At 48.9% G+C, this 15,310-nt stretch overlaps 1 protein-coding gene across 1 annotated transcript; it reads left to right on the top strand.

Annotated features, from left to right (window-relative positions):
* The first annotated feature begins 4,291 nt into the window (after window positions 1–4,291).
* Window positions 4,292–14,233, top strand: LOC132574427 (neurotrophin receptor-interacting factor homolog). Its single transcript, XM_060242782.1, has 6 exons — window positions 4,292–4,321; window positions 5,510–5,990; window positions 6,267–6,381; window positions 12,025–12,089; window positions 12,190–12,316; window positions 14,049–14,233. Exons 2-6 carry the CDS (start codon window positions 5,568–5,570, stop codon window positions 14,231–14,233), a joined length of 915 nt encoding a protein of 304 aa, XP_060098765.1. The 5' UTR covers window positions 4,292–4,321; window positions 5,510–5,567.
* The last annotated feature ends 1,077 nt before the right edge of the window (window positions 14,234–15,310 follow it).

The following is a 15,310-nucleotide window of genomic DNA, read 5'->3' as shown; positions in this document are numbered from 1 at the left end:
TTCCACATGATGAACAAGGAAGGTGGGAAATGATCCAGATGTGCATAATTTGCAGAGAGCCAGGTGAGTGGGAGCCTTCTTCAGGCAGGCCATTGCAGAAGGCGGGGCCACAACAGAGAAGCCACGTGTGTGGTGAGTTGTTGATTTTGCCCATTGGCAGGTGGCACCTAGCGGAGGTCCTACTCAGGTGAACCTGGAGAGGTGAGAACAGGGAGCAGACAATGAGGTACAGAAGGGACAGCTTACACAAGACTCCCCTCCCATATAGTCAGTGTTGCCGAACTCCAGGTGGTGCAGGAAAAGCGAAAAACAAGCCTCAATAATAATACAAAAACTTATAAGTGCTTTATAAATATAGAACAAAATAAGGTGAAATGAATCACAAAAATAGAACACTGACCACGCCTGCATCTCAAATTCTCATAGCTGACAAATTTATGCCAAATTTTCAGATGAAAAGTCCAGGCTATGGCAAAGGCTGGTTCTTAAACAGAGCCCCGAGCTCCAATTCTTCTCAGTAGATGCTGAAGTAGTTCAGTGCAGCAAGACATATATGGAACATGACAGGGTTGCACTTGATGCCCTGTTTCACTGTTCTACAAGCTTTACAATGCCATTATACAATTTGCAACGAGAGCAAGGCTTCAGAACTCTTAGCAATGGCAACCCTTCTTGGCCATCTTTCCACCCCAGTAATATCTCCAAGGTGGCAAACATCAAACCGTTAAAGCAGTTCAGCATTAAAACTACATTTGAGATGAATTATACCAGGGATGGCCAACGGTAGCTCTCCAGATGTTTTTTGCCTACAACTCCCATCAACTCCAGCCATTGGCCATGCTGCCTTGGGCTGATAGGAGTTGTAGGCAAAAAACATCTGGAGAGCTACCGTTGGCCAACCCTGATGTATACACATAAGACAATTTTGTAAAAATTCAGTAGTAAAAACATATGCACAGCACCAAAACCAGGGAGGAAAGCCGGTAACCGTGAGCGGGGGATGAAGTTTCAGCGGGTGAGGCTCCATCCATCCCAGAACTTTGAGGTGGTCTTATGTCCTTGCCTGAAGCATTAGGGACTTCGTGAGCTTCTCCATCCGTGAGAACCAGGGTTGGTCAGGCTGCCTGGGGCCACCTAGAGGGGGCTTCCTGTGGGTGGGAGCAGGGTGGGGTCTCACTGTATGTAATCAGGCCACGGCCTGGGGCTTGCATGCCAGATTTACTTGGATATAGTTATGCTGAATGACTGAGTAAAAGCTGCTGGTTGCTGCTCTGGGAGCCCTCGTTCTTCCCCACTGAACCCAGTATTGAACACTTCCTCCCCCCAAAAAAACCCTACAGCTCCACCCCTGAAATCTCCAGGAATCCCCTAACCCAGAGTTGGCAACCCTACCCGGTTGGCTTGCATGCAGCCTGGTTCAAGGCATGTTGTCCCCCCAAGCCAGGGAAGCCCGTTGCATCCTGGGAGCCTGGGCTGCAGGTAGCGAAGCAGTGCCCGGGGAGGAGGCCTGTCTAGGGTTGCCATGGAGATAATGTCTCCCTGCTCAGTCTGCTAAAACTGCTCCTCCCGAGCGGTTGTTTTCCCTCCTCTCTCTCTTGGTTTCTTCCCTCCTTGTTTAATTAGAAGCTTGAATTTGCCTCAAGAGTTGATTGGTCACCTTCCTGGGGTGTGGGGAGTGCTTGGGAAGGGGAGAAGGAGGCTATTTGGGGCTCTCCCTGGTTTAGTGGTTGCTTGCAGCTGCTTGTGGCCCTTTCCTGCTGAAGGGGGGAGGAGGGGTGTGTGGGGCTGAAAGGCTCCTGGAGGGGGGTGCCCATCTGGGGGAAGTCTCTGCTGTTCCCCTCATACCTGTGCCCCACCCAAAGAGGCCTCGCTGCCAGGGAAGGACCGTTTGCCAATGGGGTCTGTCTGGCATAACCTAAGTGTAGAACTATCTAGCTGAAATGGGGTCTTGCTGCTGTGAGCCCGAGAGGCGTGGGAGTATCATGAGCTCACTTACTCAAGACCCTGAAATGTCTGGAAAACACAGACGCTCTCACATCCATCACGTTGAGACAAGATATTTTGGGAACCTGCTAAGCTATGGTAGATTTCTGTAAACTAAGCAGAATATTTTGCCTGCTTCCTGTGAGAATCTTTTTGTTGCTATGACTTAAGCTGAGACCTGGACCCTACAAAATAAAGACCGCTTGCTTTGCAAGCTAAGCATTTCCTCCTGAGCACGCGTGTTGTGGGGTTCATTCCGACATCTAAGTTTTGCATCAACTAAGGTGACCAGAAGAAGAGAGATTCTCATGAAACGTGCAAAAGTGTCAACCTCAGGTCCATGTTGTCACATTTTCAGTTTTGACAATGAGTACATCACATTGCTGAATTCCACTCTATGTGCGAACTGGCAGAAACACATAAGGATTACTCCAGTTGGATGTTGAGCATCATGGTAGAACTGTAAGAATTTCAGGTGAAAATTGGTATGGACTGGATAGGGTGGCCGTGGCTAAAACCATCCCATTTATGTGTATTCAGCACATACTGATTTGATTTTGATTTGAAGTGAAATAATATATTCCAGCACTGAAGTGTTCAGCACCATGTTGTGAATTTATAACACTGCACAGTGTTTTGTTTGTGCTTTTTCAGCCTTCATTCCTTTTTGTTCACAAAATTAGGACCAGGCAGCCCTCTTTTCTGCCCCCAAACCCGAATTAAGGCGGAAAGCTGCCCCTGAGACATGGGCCTTCCCAGCTTCCATAAAGATTGGACCACACGTAAATTACCTGAGCCCTATTTCCTTACGACTCAAGTGACTGCCACTCCACTGTAAGGGTACAGAGAGCCCACTTCCCCAATGCAGCCTGTGCTTGTAAACATCAGTGCCCCACTGGGAGACTTGTAAAAAACCCCCAAAACTAAAACACCCCTGTGAAGTAGGCCAGTCTGCATGTTCCAGCACCCACATACATAGATTTTTTTTAAATAAAAATTCCACCCTTGCCATTCCTATTCACCTCATCAGCTGAGACTTTCCCAGCCCACTTCCTGCCATGGAGGAAAGGAGATGCTGCTTCGAACTGCAGTGGGGAGACCAGGAAGCCCCAGACACAAAGGTTTCCCTGCGAAGGATGCAGGAGGTCAGCTCCTGTTGCCCTCTGGCCCTTTTGGTCCAGTAACAAGGCGGCCTGGTAAATCTCTTGAGAGATGAATGGTCCTTCAGCATAAGGCAGAGCGCCCCTTCCTGTTTCCGTGCCCCAGAGGGTCATGGCTCAGTGGTGGTAGAGCATTTACTGGTTCAGTCTCTAGTTCAATCTCTGGCACCTCCAGTTAAACGGACCAGGCAGAGGATGATGCGAAAGACCTCGGCCTGAGACCCTGCAGAGCCGCTGCCGGTCTGAGCAGACAACACAGGCTGTGATGGGCCCCCGGGCTGGACGGCTGCCTGAGAGCACTGAGGACTAGCACCGTCTGTAGGCTGAAAGGAAAGCTGGGATTAGGGGAGGGGGGGCTGTGGCTCAGGGGCAGAGCATCTGCTTGGCGGGCAGAAGGTCTCCTGTCCAACCTCCAGTTAAAAGACGAGGGGAAGAAGTGATGTGAAGGACTCCTGAGGACACACAGAGGCCTGCCAGTCTGAGTGGACAAATCTGACCTGGGTGGAGATGGGGGGGGGGGGGGGGGCTCTGATTTGGTGCAAGGCAGTTCCCAGAATGTGGAATGCAGTTCCCAGACTGCAAGGGGAAAACAGCTACCGGGCTGCCTGCCTAGGATTCTGGCCACAGAAGTGATGCTTGCGGGGGCATCCCAAAGGGCTCATTCCCCCCCCCTCCACCGTTTCAAAGACTGACCTCCCCCCTCGTTTGCAAGAGAAGAACCCTCCTTCCTTCTGCCCCCGGTGCAAGGAGGCCCCTCCCAGGCGTCTGCAACGAGGCAGGAAGGCTGCAAGGCTGAGCTCTCCCTGCAAAAGGGGCAGGATATTTTTTTTCCTTCTGCAGCCCTAAGCGGACCCGCCCCACAGAGAGGCGTCCGGGAGAGCTGCAATCCCGGCAGAGGAGAGGCCGGAGCCAGGGGGCGCTGGAGCCCCTTCCAAAGCACTGCTGCTCCGGAAGGGAAGAGAAGGAAGGCGTGCATGCCTGGGCCGGCCTTTGCAAAGGGGCCCCCGGAACGGAGGACGTGCAAGCTCTGCTGCCGGGCGCGGGGTGCTGCGCCGGTGGGGCAGGAGGGGCCGAAGGAGAGAGCTGCAGCCGGGCCTCCTGCGACCCTCCCCCGGTTGCAAAGGCTGCAGCAGCTCCGAGCGCCACGAGGGCCGGAGAGGGGAAGGCGAGGCGGCCAGGTAGGGAAGGGGCCTTGCAGCACCCAAGGGAGACGGGGGGGGGGGGGGGGAGGCGCGCCTGGAGCCCCCTGGATGCTGCTGCGGCCAAGAGCGCCGAGGGCCCCCCGGCCATTCCCCAGACTCCATCCCCTTCCTCCCGCACGTCTTCTGCTGCACCCCCCCCCGCCCCCTTTCCCCGCACACCTGAACTGCCCGGGACCAGCTGAGAGCCAGTGGGGTGTCGTGCGGTTAATGCAGGGACTCTGATCTGGGAGAGCCGGGTTCGATCCCCCCCTCCTCCACGGAAGCCTTTATGGGCCTGGGTCCTTCTGACACTTCAGGCTTGAGGGGTCACCCGTCAGTGCCCCCCGTGGTGTGTGGGCGGGTGAGGGGGGGCAGGGAAGGTGAAGAGGGGGGCTATTCTGGGCCCTCCCTGGGTTGAACCCCAAACCAGAGTGGTCGCTGGCAGCTAGTTATGGCCTTTCCTACTGACCAGGAAACTAGCATACAACGTAATGAAGATTCTTAAGAGATGCAAGGACCAAACAGGGATAGCAAGCTCAATTTACCTGGTCACCGTTTGTTTGGATTTAATTCTGGGGAGAATCATAGAGAAGTAAATATCAGAATTGGAGATGGATATGTAAATGTATCTTCGTAACTGTGGAATGTTGAGAGTAATTAACTGAGCCCCTGTGGTTATGGGAGTAGCCCCTGCAACTGTCTTGAGAGTCTCCTTCTAGTTGTGACAAGAGCCATGAGGAGCTGGTTTTCAGCCTCCCCAAAAGACGTGTTTGCTGGAGATCTAACAGGTGAACCCCGCAGTTCAAAGGGGACCCCCATGGCTTTTGAAAGAGGTGCTCTCGCCTAGGACCTCAGGTCTATTGCAGAGATACAGACAACAGTTAAGGGGTCACCAGTCCCCCTGGTCCTTTTGGGGCCCCAGTTTAACTTAAGAATTAGCCCCTTGGACAGACTGAACCCATGTACTGAGAGGCTAAGCTTGTAACGCCCTTTAGGAGCCAAACAGAGACCATTAACTTTCCCAGAGAACTCAGGAAGCATCTCTAAAATAGCTTGCTATGTCATACAACAAAATTATTTTAAACCATGTTTATAAACCACAAGAAGCACTTTACTTCTGATCCACCAGGGCAATTCTCATTCGCTTTCCTTGTGACCTGTGACTGTCTCTGTATCTCTTTACAGTCAAGTGACTCAAGGCATCTCTATCCAGTCGGAGGTGACCCAATAGAAGGGGAGGGGAATGGAAGAGCAGGACCCAGAAGGAGCTGCAGCTGGCAAGACAGCAAGCAAAGGCCCCCCTCCCACCCAAGCTGCGGGTGCTGGTGAAGGCTGGGAAAGCCCCGTGCCAGAGACACCTTCTCAGGTCACAGAGATCTCAGAGGTGCATGGCCAACACTTCCGGCAGTTCCAGTACCGTGAGGCTGATGGGCCCCGAGAGGTTTGCAGCCGGCTCCATCGACTCTGCAGCCACTGGCTGAAGCCAGAGAGGAACTCCAAGAAGCAGATGGTGGACCTGGTGATCCTGGAGAGGTTCCTAGCCCTCCTGCCCCAGGAAATGCAGCGCTGGGTCAGGGAATGTGGGCCGGAGACCAGTTCCCAGGCGGTGGCCTTGGCCGAAGGCTTCCTCCTGAGTCAGGCCGAGGAGAAGAGGCAGGCAGAGCAGGTGAGGGGGTTTCCTCCAGCTGTGTCCAATTCAAGCAAGGATATCAGACCTCATCCTAAAGTTTCCCTGAGAGATATTGGCTCATGTGTTAATCATCTGAATGGGAGCTTTAACAGCCTCCTTCAGCAGCCTCCTCTGCTAGAGAATTTCTTCTCTCTCCAGACAACTCACTGGGTCTGCTTATAGAAGAGCGCAGAGTCTGGGAGTGGGGCAGGATCTGTTGCTTGGTCTCTTCTCCATTCCATCTCTTCCCCTTCTCACTCGCTGCTCTTTCAGATGTGGGGACCATCCTTGGAGAGAGAAGCTCCATTCCCTGAGGCAGAACGAGGTTCCTTGGAGGAAGGGCAGAGAGTGCAGGCTCAGGAGGGTGCCCAAGATGCCCTCTCTTGTGGTAAGGTCTCATTCTTCCCGTTTACACTTGGGGCAGTCCCTGAATGTGATGGGTGGAGAGTTCAGGTCTGGAAAATAATTTAATACTTCTGCACATATCACTGAATGTCCACTGACTGTGATTCTTCTGAAAGGGGATTAGACAGAATTATAGAGGGCAGTTCCTCCCATTAATTAGAACATTCATGTCTCACCTTCCTTCCATAGGAGGAACTCAGGGTGCCTCAAAAAAGAGAAGTAAAGTTAGACAAACCTGGGCAGAGCTATTCATCCGGGAGAATATGGGGAGCCTCTGCCTTCTGGGGCATCACTGAAAACCATTTAATAAGCGCCAAATAACCATGCAGAAATTTAGCTTGTGGGCCCTCTCTTATAGGGGCGCCTGGCAGGCTACTGTAGGAAATCGGGTGCTGCAGGAGGGGTGACCAGATGTGGCTTGGCATCCCAGGAGATTCGGGGAGGGCTTCGGGATGAAGCTTTGCATGGATGCTACCCTGGATTCTCCAGAAGCGCTCAAGTAAAGTCGTGTAATTCAATGTCATTTCCACCCCCCACTTTTTCTACCCCCAGTCCAGACTGAAGGGCCCACTGCCAGCTGGCAGGAGAAGGGGATTCCTGGCCGTTTGGTGTGATCCAGCAGGGATGCTGCGACCTTTGGAACTCCAGAGTTCACAGGGCACATTTCAGGTCTCACAGAAGCCTGGAATATGTTGGCAGCATTTATCACCCCCTGAGGCTCATGGGTACTTCTCTTCTGCCTCTCCCAGAATTTAGTAAAAGGATGTTTTTTACTAAAAAGAATTTAGTAAAAGTGATTGCGCGGCTTGGGAGCAGTGACCATAATGTTATTGATTTCACCGTTTGTATAAATAGGGAGCTGCCCAAAAAGACCGCCACAACCACGTTTAACTTTAAAAGGGGTAAATTCACTGAGATGAGGAGGCATGTGAGGAGGAAACTGAAAGGAAAGGTAAATACGGTCAAAACCCTTGGGGAAGCTTGGAGACTATTTAAAACTATAATCCTAGAAGCTCTGATAAAATACATACCACAAGTTAGGAAAGGCACAAACAGGCATAAGAAAAGGCCTGCATGGTTAACAAACAAAGTAATGGAAGCTGTAAAAGGTAAGAAGGACTCCTTTAAGCGGTGGAAAACCAGTCCAAGTGAGATTAGTAAAAGGGAACACAGGCTGAGGCAAATCAAATATAAGACTGTGATCAGGCAGGCAAAAAGGGACTATGAGGAGCATATTGCAAAAAACATAAAGACCAACAATAAAAATTTCTTCAAATATATTAGAAAGAAACCAGCCAGGGAGGCAGTGGGGGTCCTTGGATGACCATGGGGTAAAAGGATTACAGAAGGAGGATGGGGAAATGGCTGAGAAGCTGAATGCATTTTTTGCCTCCGTCTTCACTGTGGAAGATGAGAACTTTTTGCCCACTCCAGAACCACTAATTTTGAAAGGGGTGTTGAAAGACCTGAGACAGATTGAGGTGACAAAAGAGGAGGTCCTACAACTGATAGACAAATTAAAAACTAATAAGTCACCGGGTCCGGATGGCATACATCCGAGAGTTCTGAAAGAACTCAAAGTTGAACTTGTGGATCTTCTAACAAATATCTGTAATCTTTCATTGAAATCTGCCTCCGTTCCTGAGGACTGGAAGGTAGCAAATGTCACCCCCATCTTTAAAAAGGGTTCCAGAGGAGATCCGGGAAATTACAGGCCAGTCAGTCTGACTTCAATACCAGGAAAGTTGGTAGAAAGCATTATCAAGGACAGAATGAGTAGGCACATTGATGGACACGGGTTATTGAGGAAGACTCAGCATGGGTTCTGTAAGGGAAGATCTTGCCTCACTAACCTGTTACATTTGTTTGAGGGGGTGAACCAACATGTGGACAAAGGAGACCCGATGTTGTTTACCTTGACTTTCAGAAAGCTTTTGATAAAGTTCCTCATCAAAGGCTCCTTAGAAAGCTTGAGAGTCATGGAGTAAAAGGACAGGTCCTCTTGTGGATCAAAAACTGGCTGAGTAATAGGAAGCAGAGAGTGAGTATAAATGGGCAGTCTTCGCAGTGGAGGACGGTAAGCAGTGGGGTGCCGCACGGCTCGGTACTGGGTCCCATGCTCTTTAACTTGTTCATAAATGATTTAGAGTTGGGAGTGAGCAGTGAAGTGGCCAAGTTTGCACATGACACTAAATTGTTCAGGGTGGTGAGAACCAGAGAGGATTGTGAGGAACTCCAAAGGGATCTGCTGAGGCTGGGTGAGTGGGCGTCAACGTGGCAGATGCGGTTCAATGTGGCCAAGTGCAAAGTAATGCACATTGGGGCCAAGAATCCCAGCTACAAATACAAGTTGATAGGGTATGAACTGGCAGAGACTGACCAAGAGAGAGATCTTGGGGTCGTGGTAGATAACTCACTGAAAATGTCAAGACAGTGTGCGTTTGCAATAAAAAAGGCCAACGCCATGCTGGGAATTATTAGGAAGGGAATTGAAAACAAATCAGCCAGTATCATAATGCCCCTGTATAAATCGATGGTGCGGTCTCATTTGGAGTACTGTGTGCAGTTCTGGTCGCCGCACCTCTAAAAGGATATTATAGCATTGGAGAAAGTCCAGAAAAGGGCAACTAGAATGATTAAAGGGCTGGAACACTTTCCCTATGAAGAAAGGTTGAAACGCTTGGGGCTCTTTAGCTTGGAGAAACGTAAACTGTGGGGTGACATGATAGAGGTTTACAAGATAATGCATGGGATGGAGAAAGTAGAGAAAGAAGTACTTTTCTCCCCTTCTCACAATACAAGAACTCGTGGGCATTCGATGAAATTACTGAGCAGACAGGTTAAAACGGATAAAAGGAAGTACTTCTTCACCCAAAGGGTGATTAACATGTGGAATTCACTGCCACAAGAGGAGGTGGCAGCCACAAGCATAGCAACCTTCAAGAGGGGTTTAGATAAAAATATGGAGCAAAGGTCCATTAGTGGCTATTAGCCACATTGTGTGTGTGTGTGTGTGTGTATATATATATATATATAAAATTTTGCCACTGTGTGACACAGAGTGTTGGAGATTGAGTTTCTCGATGCTCTCAATGACTGTGCTATGGAGCAGATGGTCTCAGAACCTACCAGAGGTGGGGCGATCCTGGATCTGGTCCTAAGTAATGCCCAAGACTTAGTGAGAGACGTAAAAGTGATTGTGCCGCTTGGGAACAGTGACCATAATGTTATTGATTTCACCGTTTGTATAAATAGGGAGCTGCCCAAAAAGACCGCCACAACCACATTTAACTTTAAAAGGGGTAAATTCACTGAGATGAGGAGGCATGTGAGGAGGAAACTGAAAGGAAAGGTAAATACGGTCAGAACCCTTGGGGAAGCTTGGAGACTATTTAAAACTATAATCCTAGAAGCTCAGATAAAATACATACCACAAGTTAGGAAAGGCACAAACAGGTATAAGAAGAGGCCAGCATGGTTAACAAACAAAGTAATGGAAGCTGTAAAAGGTAAGAAGGACTCCTTTAAGCGGTGGAAAACCAGTCCAAGTGAGATTAATAAAAGGGAACACAGGCAGTGGCAAATCAAATGCAAGACTGTGATCAGGCAGGCAAAAAGGGACTATGAGGAGCATATTGCAAAAAACATAAAGACCAACAATAAAAATTTCTTCAAATATATTAGAAGTAGGAAACCAGCCAGGGAAGCAGTGGGGCCCTTTACCATGGGGTAAAAGGATTACTGAAGGAGGATGGGGAAATGGCTGAGAAGCTGAATGCATTTTTTGCCTCCGTCTTCACCGTGGAAGATGAGAAGTGTTTGCCCGCCCCAGAACCACTAATATTGGAAGGGGTGTTGAAAGACCTGAGTCAGATTGAGGTGACAAAAGAGGAGGTCCTACAACTGATAGACAAATTAAAAACTAATAAGTCACCGGGTCCGGATGGCATACATCCGAGAGTTCTGAAAGAACTCAAAGTTGAACTTGTGGATCTTCTAACAAAAATCTGTAATCTTTCATTGAAATCTGCCTCTGTTCCTGAGGACTGGAAGGTAGCAAATGTCACCCCCATCTTTAAAAAGGGTTCCAGAGGAGATCCGGGAAATTACAGGCCAGTCAGTCTGACTTCAATACCAGGAAAGTTGGTAGAAAGCATTATCAAGGACAGAATGAGTAGGCACATTGATGAACACAGGTTATTGAGGAAGACTCAGCATGGGTTCTGTAAGGGAAGATCTTGCCTCACTAACCTGTTACATTTCTTTGAGGGGGTAAACAAACTTGTGGACAAAGGAGACCCGATAGATGTTGTTTACCTTGACTTTCAGAAAGCTTTTGATAAAGTTCCTCATCAAAGGCTCCTTAGAAAGCTTGAGAGTCATGGAGTAAAAGGACAGGTCCTCTTGTGGATCAAAAACTGGCTGAGTAATAGGAAGCAGAGAGTGAGTATAAATGGGCAGTCTTCGCAGTGGAGGACGGTAAGCAGTGGGGTGCCGCAGGGCTCGGTACTGGGTCCCATGCTCTTTAACTTGTTCATAAATGATTTAGAGTTGGGAGTGAGCAGTGAAGTGGCCAAATTTGCGCATGACACTAAATTGTTCAGGGTGGTGAGAACCAGAGAGGATTGTGAGGAACTCCAAAGGTATCTGTTGAGGCTGGGTGAGTGGGCATCAACGTGGCAGATGCGGTTCAATGTGGCCAAGTGCAAAGTAATGCACATTGGGGCCAAGAATCCCAGCTACAAATACAAGTTGATGGGGTGTGAACTGGCAGAGACTGACCAAGAGAGAGATCTTGGGGTCGTGGTAGATAATTCACTGAAAATGTCAAGGCAGTGTGCGTTTGCAATAAAAAAGGCCAACGCCATGCTGGGAATTATTAGGAAGGGAATTGAAAACAAATCAGCCAGTATCATAATGCCCCTGTATAAATCGATGGTGCGGTCTCATTTGGAGTACTGTGTGCAGTTCTGGTCGCCGCACCTCAAAAAGGATATTATAGCATTGGAGAAAGTTCAGAAAAGGGCAACTAGAATGATTAAAGGGCTGGAACACCTTCCCTATGAAGAAAGGTTGAAACGCTTAGGGCTCTTTAGCTTGGAGAAACGTCAACTGAGGGGTGACATGATAGAGGTTTACAAGATAATGCATGGGATGGAGAAAGTAGAGAAAGAAGTACTTTTCTCCCTTTCTCACAATACGAGAACTCGTGGGCATTCGATGAAATTGCTGAGCAGACAGGTTAAAACGGATAAAAGGAAGTACTTCTTCACCCAAAGGGTGATTAACATGTGGAATTCACTGCCACAGGAGGTGGTGGCGGCCACAAGCATGGCCATCTTCAAGAGGGGGTTAGATAAAAATATGGAGCAGAGGTCCATCAGTGGCTATTAGCCACAGTGTGTATGTGTGTGTATATATATATATATTTGGCCGCTGTGTGACACAGAGTGTTGGACTGGATGGGCCATTGGCCTGATCCAACATGGCTTCTCTTATGTTCTTATGATGTATTGAGTGTACACAGGGCAAGGTTTCCAGCTCCTGGGAAGGGAGTGTGTGAACAAACAAGCAAATGGAACAGGAAGTCACAACAAACACCCTTCGTCCTTTCTCTTACTAACAGGCACTGGAGAGATGCTGTTGAATCATTCCAGAGGTGTGGAAACATCTGCTTTACCTTCAGTCCAGGTAGGGGAAATGAGCAGGGGACAGCCTGGGTTCCCTCCTACTTTCTCAAGGGTCTCTGCCTGGTATCATCTTTGATGATGGAATCTGCTTTTTCTTCCAGTGCCCCTTTTCCTTTGAGGACGTGTCTGTCTGTTTCACCCCAGCAGAATGGGACCTGCTGGATCCGGGCCAGAAAACTCTCTACAGGGAAGTCATGCGGGAAAACTATCTGAGCGTCATCTCTCTGGGTAAGGATCTCCCACAAGTGCCAGAAGTGTGAATTGCTACCCCTGGGATGATGCATGATGCAAAGTATTGAACAGCAACACATTGTTCTCAGGCCTCTCCAGGTACTTGCCGAGGGGCAACTGAGACCAGTGTTGTGGCCATCACCCGAGCCAGAGAAGGTGTCCTGGCCAGAGGCAAAGGTGAGGATGAAAGCCAGCAAGCCAGACATGTTCAGGTGCTCACACAGATTCCAGAACTTAGTCTCAGAAGTCAACAGACTAAAAGTGCACAAGCCAAAGGGTCGTTACCAGAAGGGGTAAACCAGAGAGTGTAGCCCGGAAGTCCAAGAGTCCTGCACAAGCTTGAGAGTCACAAAGCTGAAGTCGTCTAATATCAAACATAGAAAAGGTCAGGTGTTGTGGTAACAATATCTAAGAGGATGACTTGTTGCTTCCACAACATGCAGACTCCCACCAATTCCGCCATTGAACAACTCTTGCTGTTAAAAAGTTTCCCCTAATATCCAGCATGTACATTCCCTCTCTTAATTTAAACCTGTTATTACAAGTCCTTTCCTCTGCTGCGAACAGAGACAGCTCCCCACCTTGCTCCTATAAGGCCCCCGAGCAACTGGCTGTCAACTGCTTCCCTCTCCCTCTCTCTTGCTTCCTTCTGCATCACAGCTTGCCTTGCCAGGCTTACTCAGTTGCACAGGAACTACAGATCAAAGTCTCTGTTTTCTCCACTGGCTGAGGCTCCTCCCTTGGGGAGGAACTGGGAGGGAGAGCTTAATTTGCCAGCCTCTCTCAACTGCACAGTTGGCAAGACCTTGGAGATTGTAGTTTAATTGTGTGCAAAAATATCGGAATCTTGCCATGCTTTGTATGAAAGCTGGTCAAAGCTTCTAGTGAAATGGGGGGATATAAACACTACCTCATCGCTATGTTCAAGATTGCTGTGTGCAGGATTTATCTGCTGTACTAGACTACTTGGGATTTGGAACACTGCGTGTTTTCCTCAGGAGCTGCTGGACCGTGGATTCCTGTAAAGTTGAAGGACTATTGGTTGGAATTGAAGCTGCCGATGTCAAAGGGCTTGCCATGTACTTGCGGGCGCCTAGGGCCTCTCTGTTTTCTGCAATTGCGATGGGAATGTTGGGGGAGGATGCACAGGGCTGCTTTTGCTGGCTAGCTTTCTCTTTTCAGTTTTGGGCACCACATTTTAAGAAGGATATAGAAGGATATTCCCTGCCACCACTACTGCTGCTCTACTGGAGTTTGGTGCCCTACTCCACTCTACTTTAGTTTCAATACATCCGTTTACCCCCCAAGGCAATGGAGGCAGCAGCACAGCCCGTTCCTTAGGCAAAGGGAAATAAATTTGCTGCACTGACAGGTCATGTAGTCCCTCAGAAGAAGCCTTGAGATGTCTCTTACTTCCTCATTCACAGGGAGTGTGGGTGCTGAGTCAGGCTCCCTTTTAGCTTTTCTCTGTGCTCGCCCTTTATTTTCTTCCCCTGGCAAACTCTGCCCTTCTCTGTGTTCCACCAGTAGAGTCGGAAGAGGCAACTTCACTCATTTCCCCCTTGCCAGTGTGTCCGCTTGAAACTCTGATCTGATCTCCTTCTCAAAGTAATGCCGATAGAAAAAAGTATTCCGTTTTTAAAACCATATTTTTGTGCTCAAAAATATGTAGATCCGGCTCTGATAAGAATGATTTTTCTCTCCCCCCCCCATACTCCCCTCCCCCAAGAAGACAGAAGTATAAGAGAGACTTTGGTGGAGAAAGACAACATCCTCACATCCGAAGGAAGGCTGGAGAGTTTCTCAAGGGGATCCCAAGAACAGATTTCCTTCCCAAATGAGCTGGCTGAGAGTGAGTATCCTGCACAGTTATGTCCAGGGAACAGGCAAGGAGTAGCCATGGGGGTTTTTTGATTCACTTCTTTCTGATCAAGATTTAGTTTGGTACAATCATGCAGCCCGCTGAGTAAGGAGGGAGTGAGGCCGCCAGGGGACTGGAATTTGGAGGGTTAGGAACTCCTTCTGAGCAAGAGCTCTATAATAAGCTTTTAGTCCTCCGGTGTGCTATTTCAGGCTGTGCAAATAGGTTTCTCTGTTTCACTCATCATTACAGCACCGCTGGCTGGGGGAGAATCCAGTGCTGTGTTCACAGGGCCCCTCCCTTCTAGCTACAGGAGTTTGATCTCAAAGCTTTCTTTCCCGTGCTGCCGTGCGAAACAGCAGCGTGTTCATTGTTGCAGTGAGTCATCTGGGAAAAGCCCTTTGATCGGCTCTGGGGGTTCCTGGTCCTTCCTGATAAAATCCTACACTTTTGCCTTGTTCCCTGGGGGCGTTCCTGGATTTCAGGAAGAGGTACCGCTGGATGAGTCTCCACTTCCCCTGGGATTGCCCGCCAGCCAGCCAAGGCTCGGATCTGAATTAACCTGGAAGTCTGCCTGAGAGCAATAGAAGCAAGAGTGCTGGCTTATACTGTCTGCTTTGATATTTTTAAATCACTTGTTATTCTTTTCAGTTGCCAAGCACCATCTTCAATAAATCTTTCTGTGTTGTTGGAAATTCATGGCATTCAGGAACCCTGCGTGGATTCTGGCTAGATGAGGCTGGAGTGTGTGTGTGCGGGAGGGAATTGGCATTGCAAGCTCAGTCGGGCTCTTGGGGGGATGAGGTATCCTTAAATGCTAGACATTCTGGGGAAAGGGAGGAGGTGGTTAAGATCAGGGAAGCTGGAGGAGGCTGCAGTTACAGAGATGTTTTTGGACATTACCTTCCCTCCCATTTGTTAAAGGGATCTCTCTCTTTATTCCAGCAGGGGATGATCAGAGTAACGAGGAGGGTGAGGAATTTGAGCAGCAGCTGCCAGATCGAGTTCAAGACTTGAAAGAAAACAGTAGAAATCGAGGCAGACCTAAGAGAAAAGAAGGCAGCAGCATGGATGAGAAGAGAGAAGGAAAAAGGTTTAATGTACATTTTCCAAAGAAGAGAATAATTAAG

Source organism: Heteronotia binoei, chromosome 6, assembly GCF_032191835.1.
Source record: "Heteronotia binoei isolate CCM8104 ecotype False Entrance Well chromosome 6, APGP_CSIRO_Hbin_v1, whole genome shotgun sequence".
Classification (NCBI taxonomy): Eukaryota; Metazoa; Chordata; class Lepidosauria; order Squamata; family Gekkonidae; genus Heteronotia; species Heteronotia binoei.
This window is presented reverse-complemented; position numbering and strand designations above follow the sequence as displayed.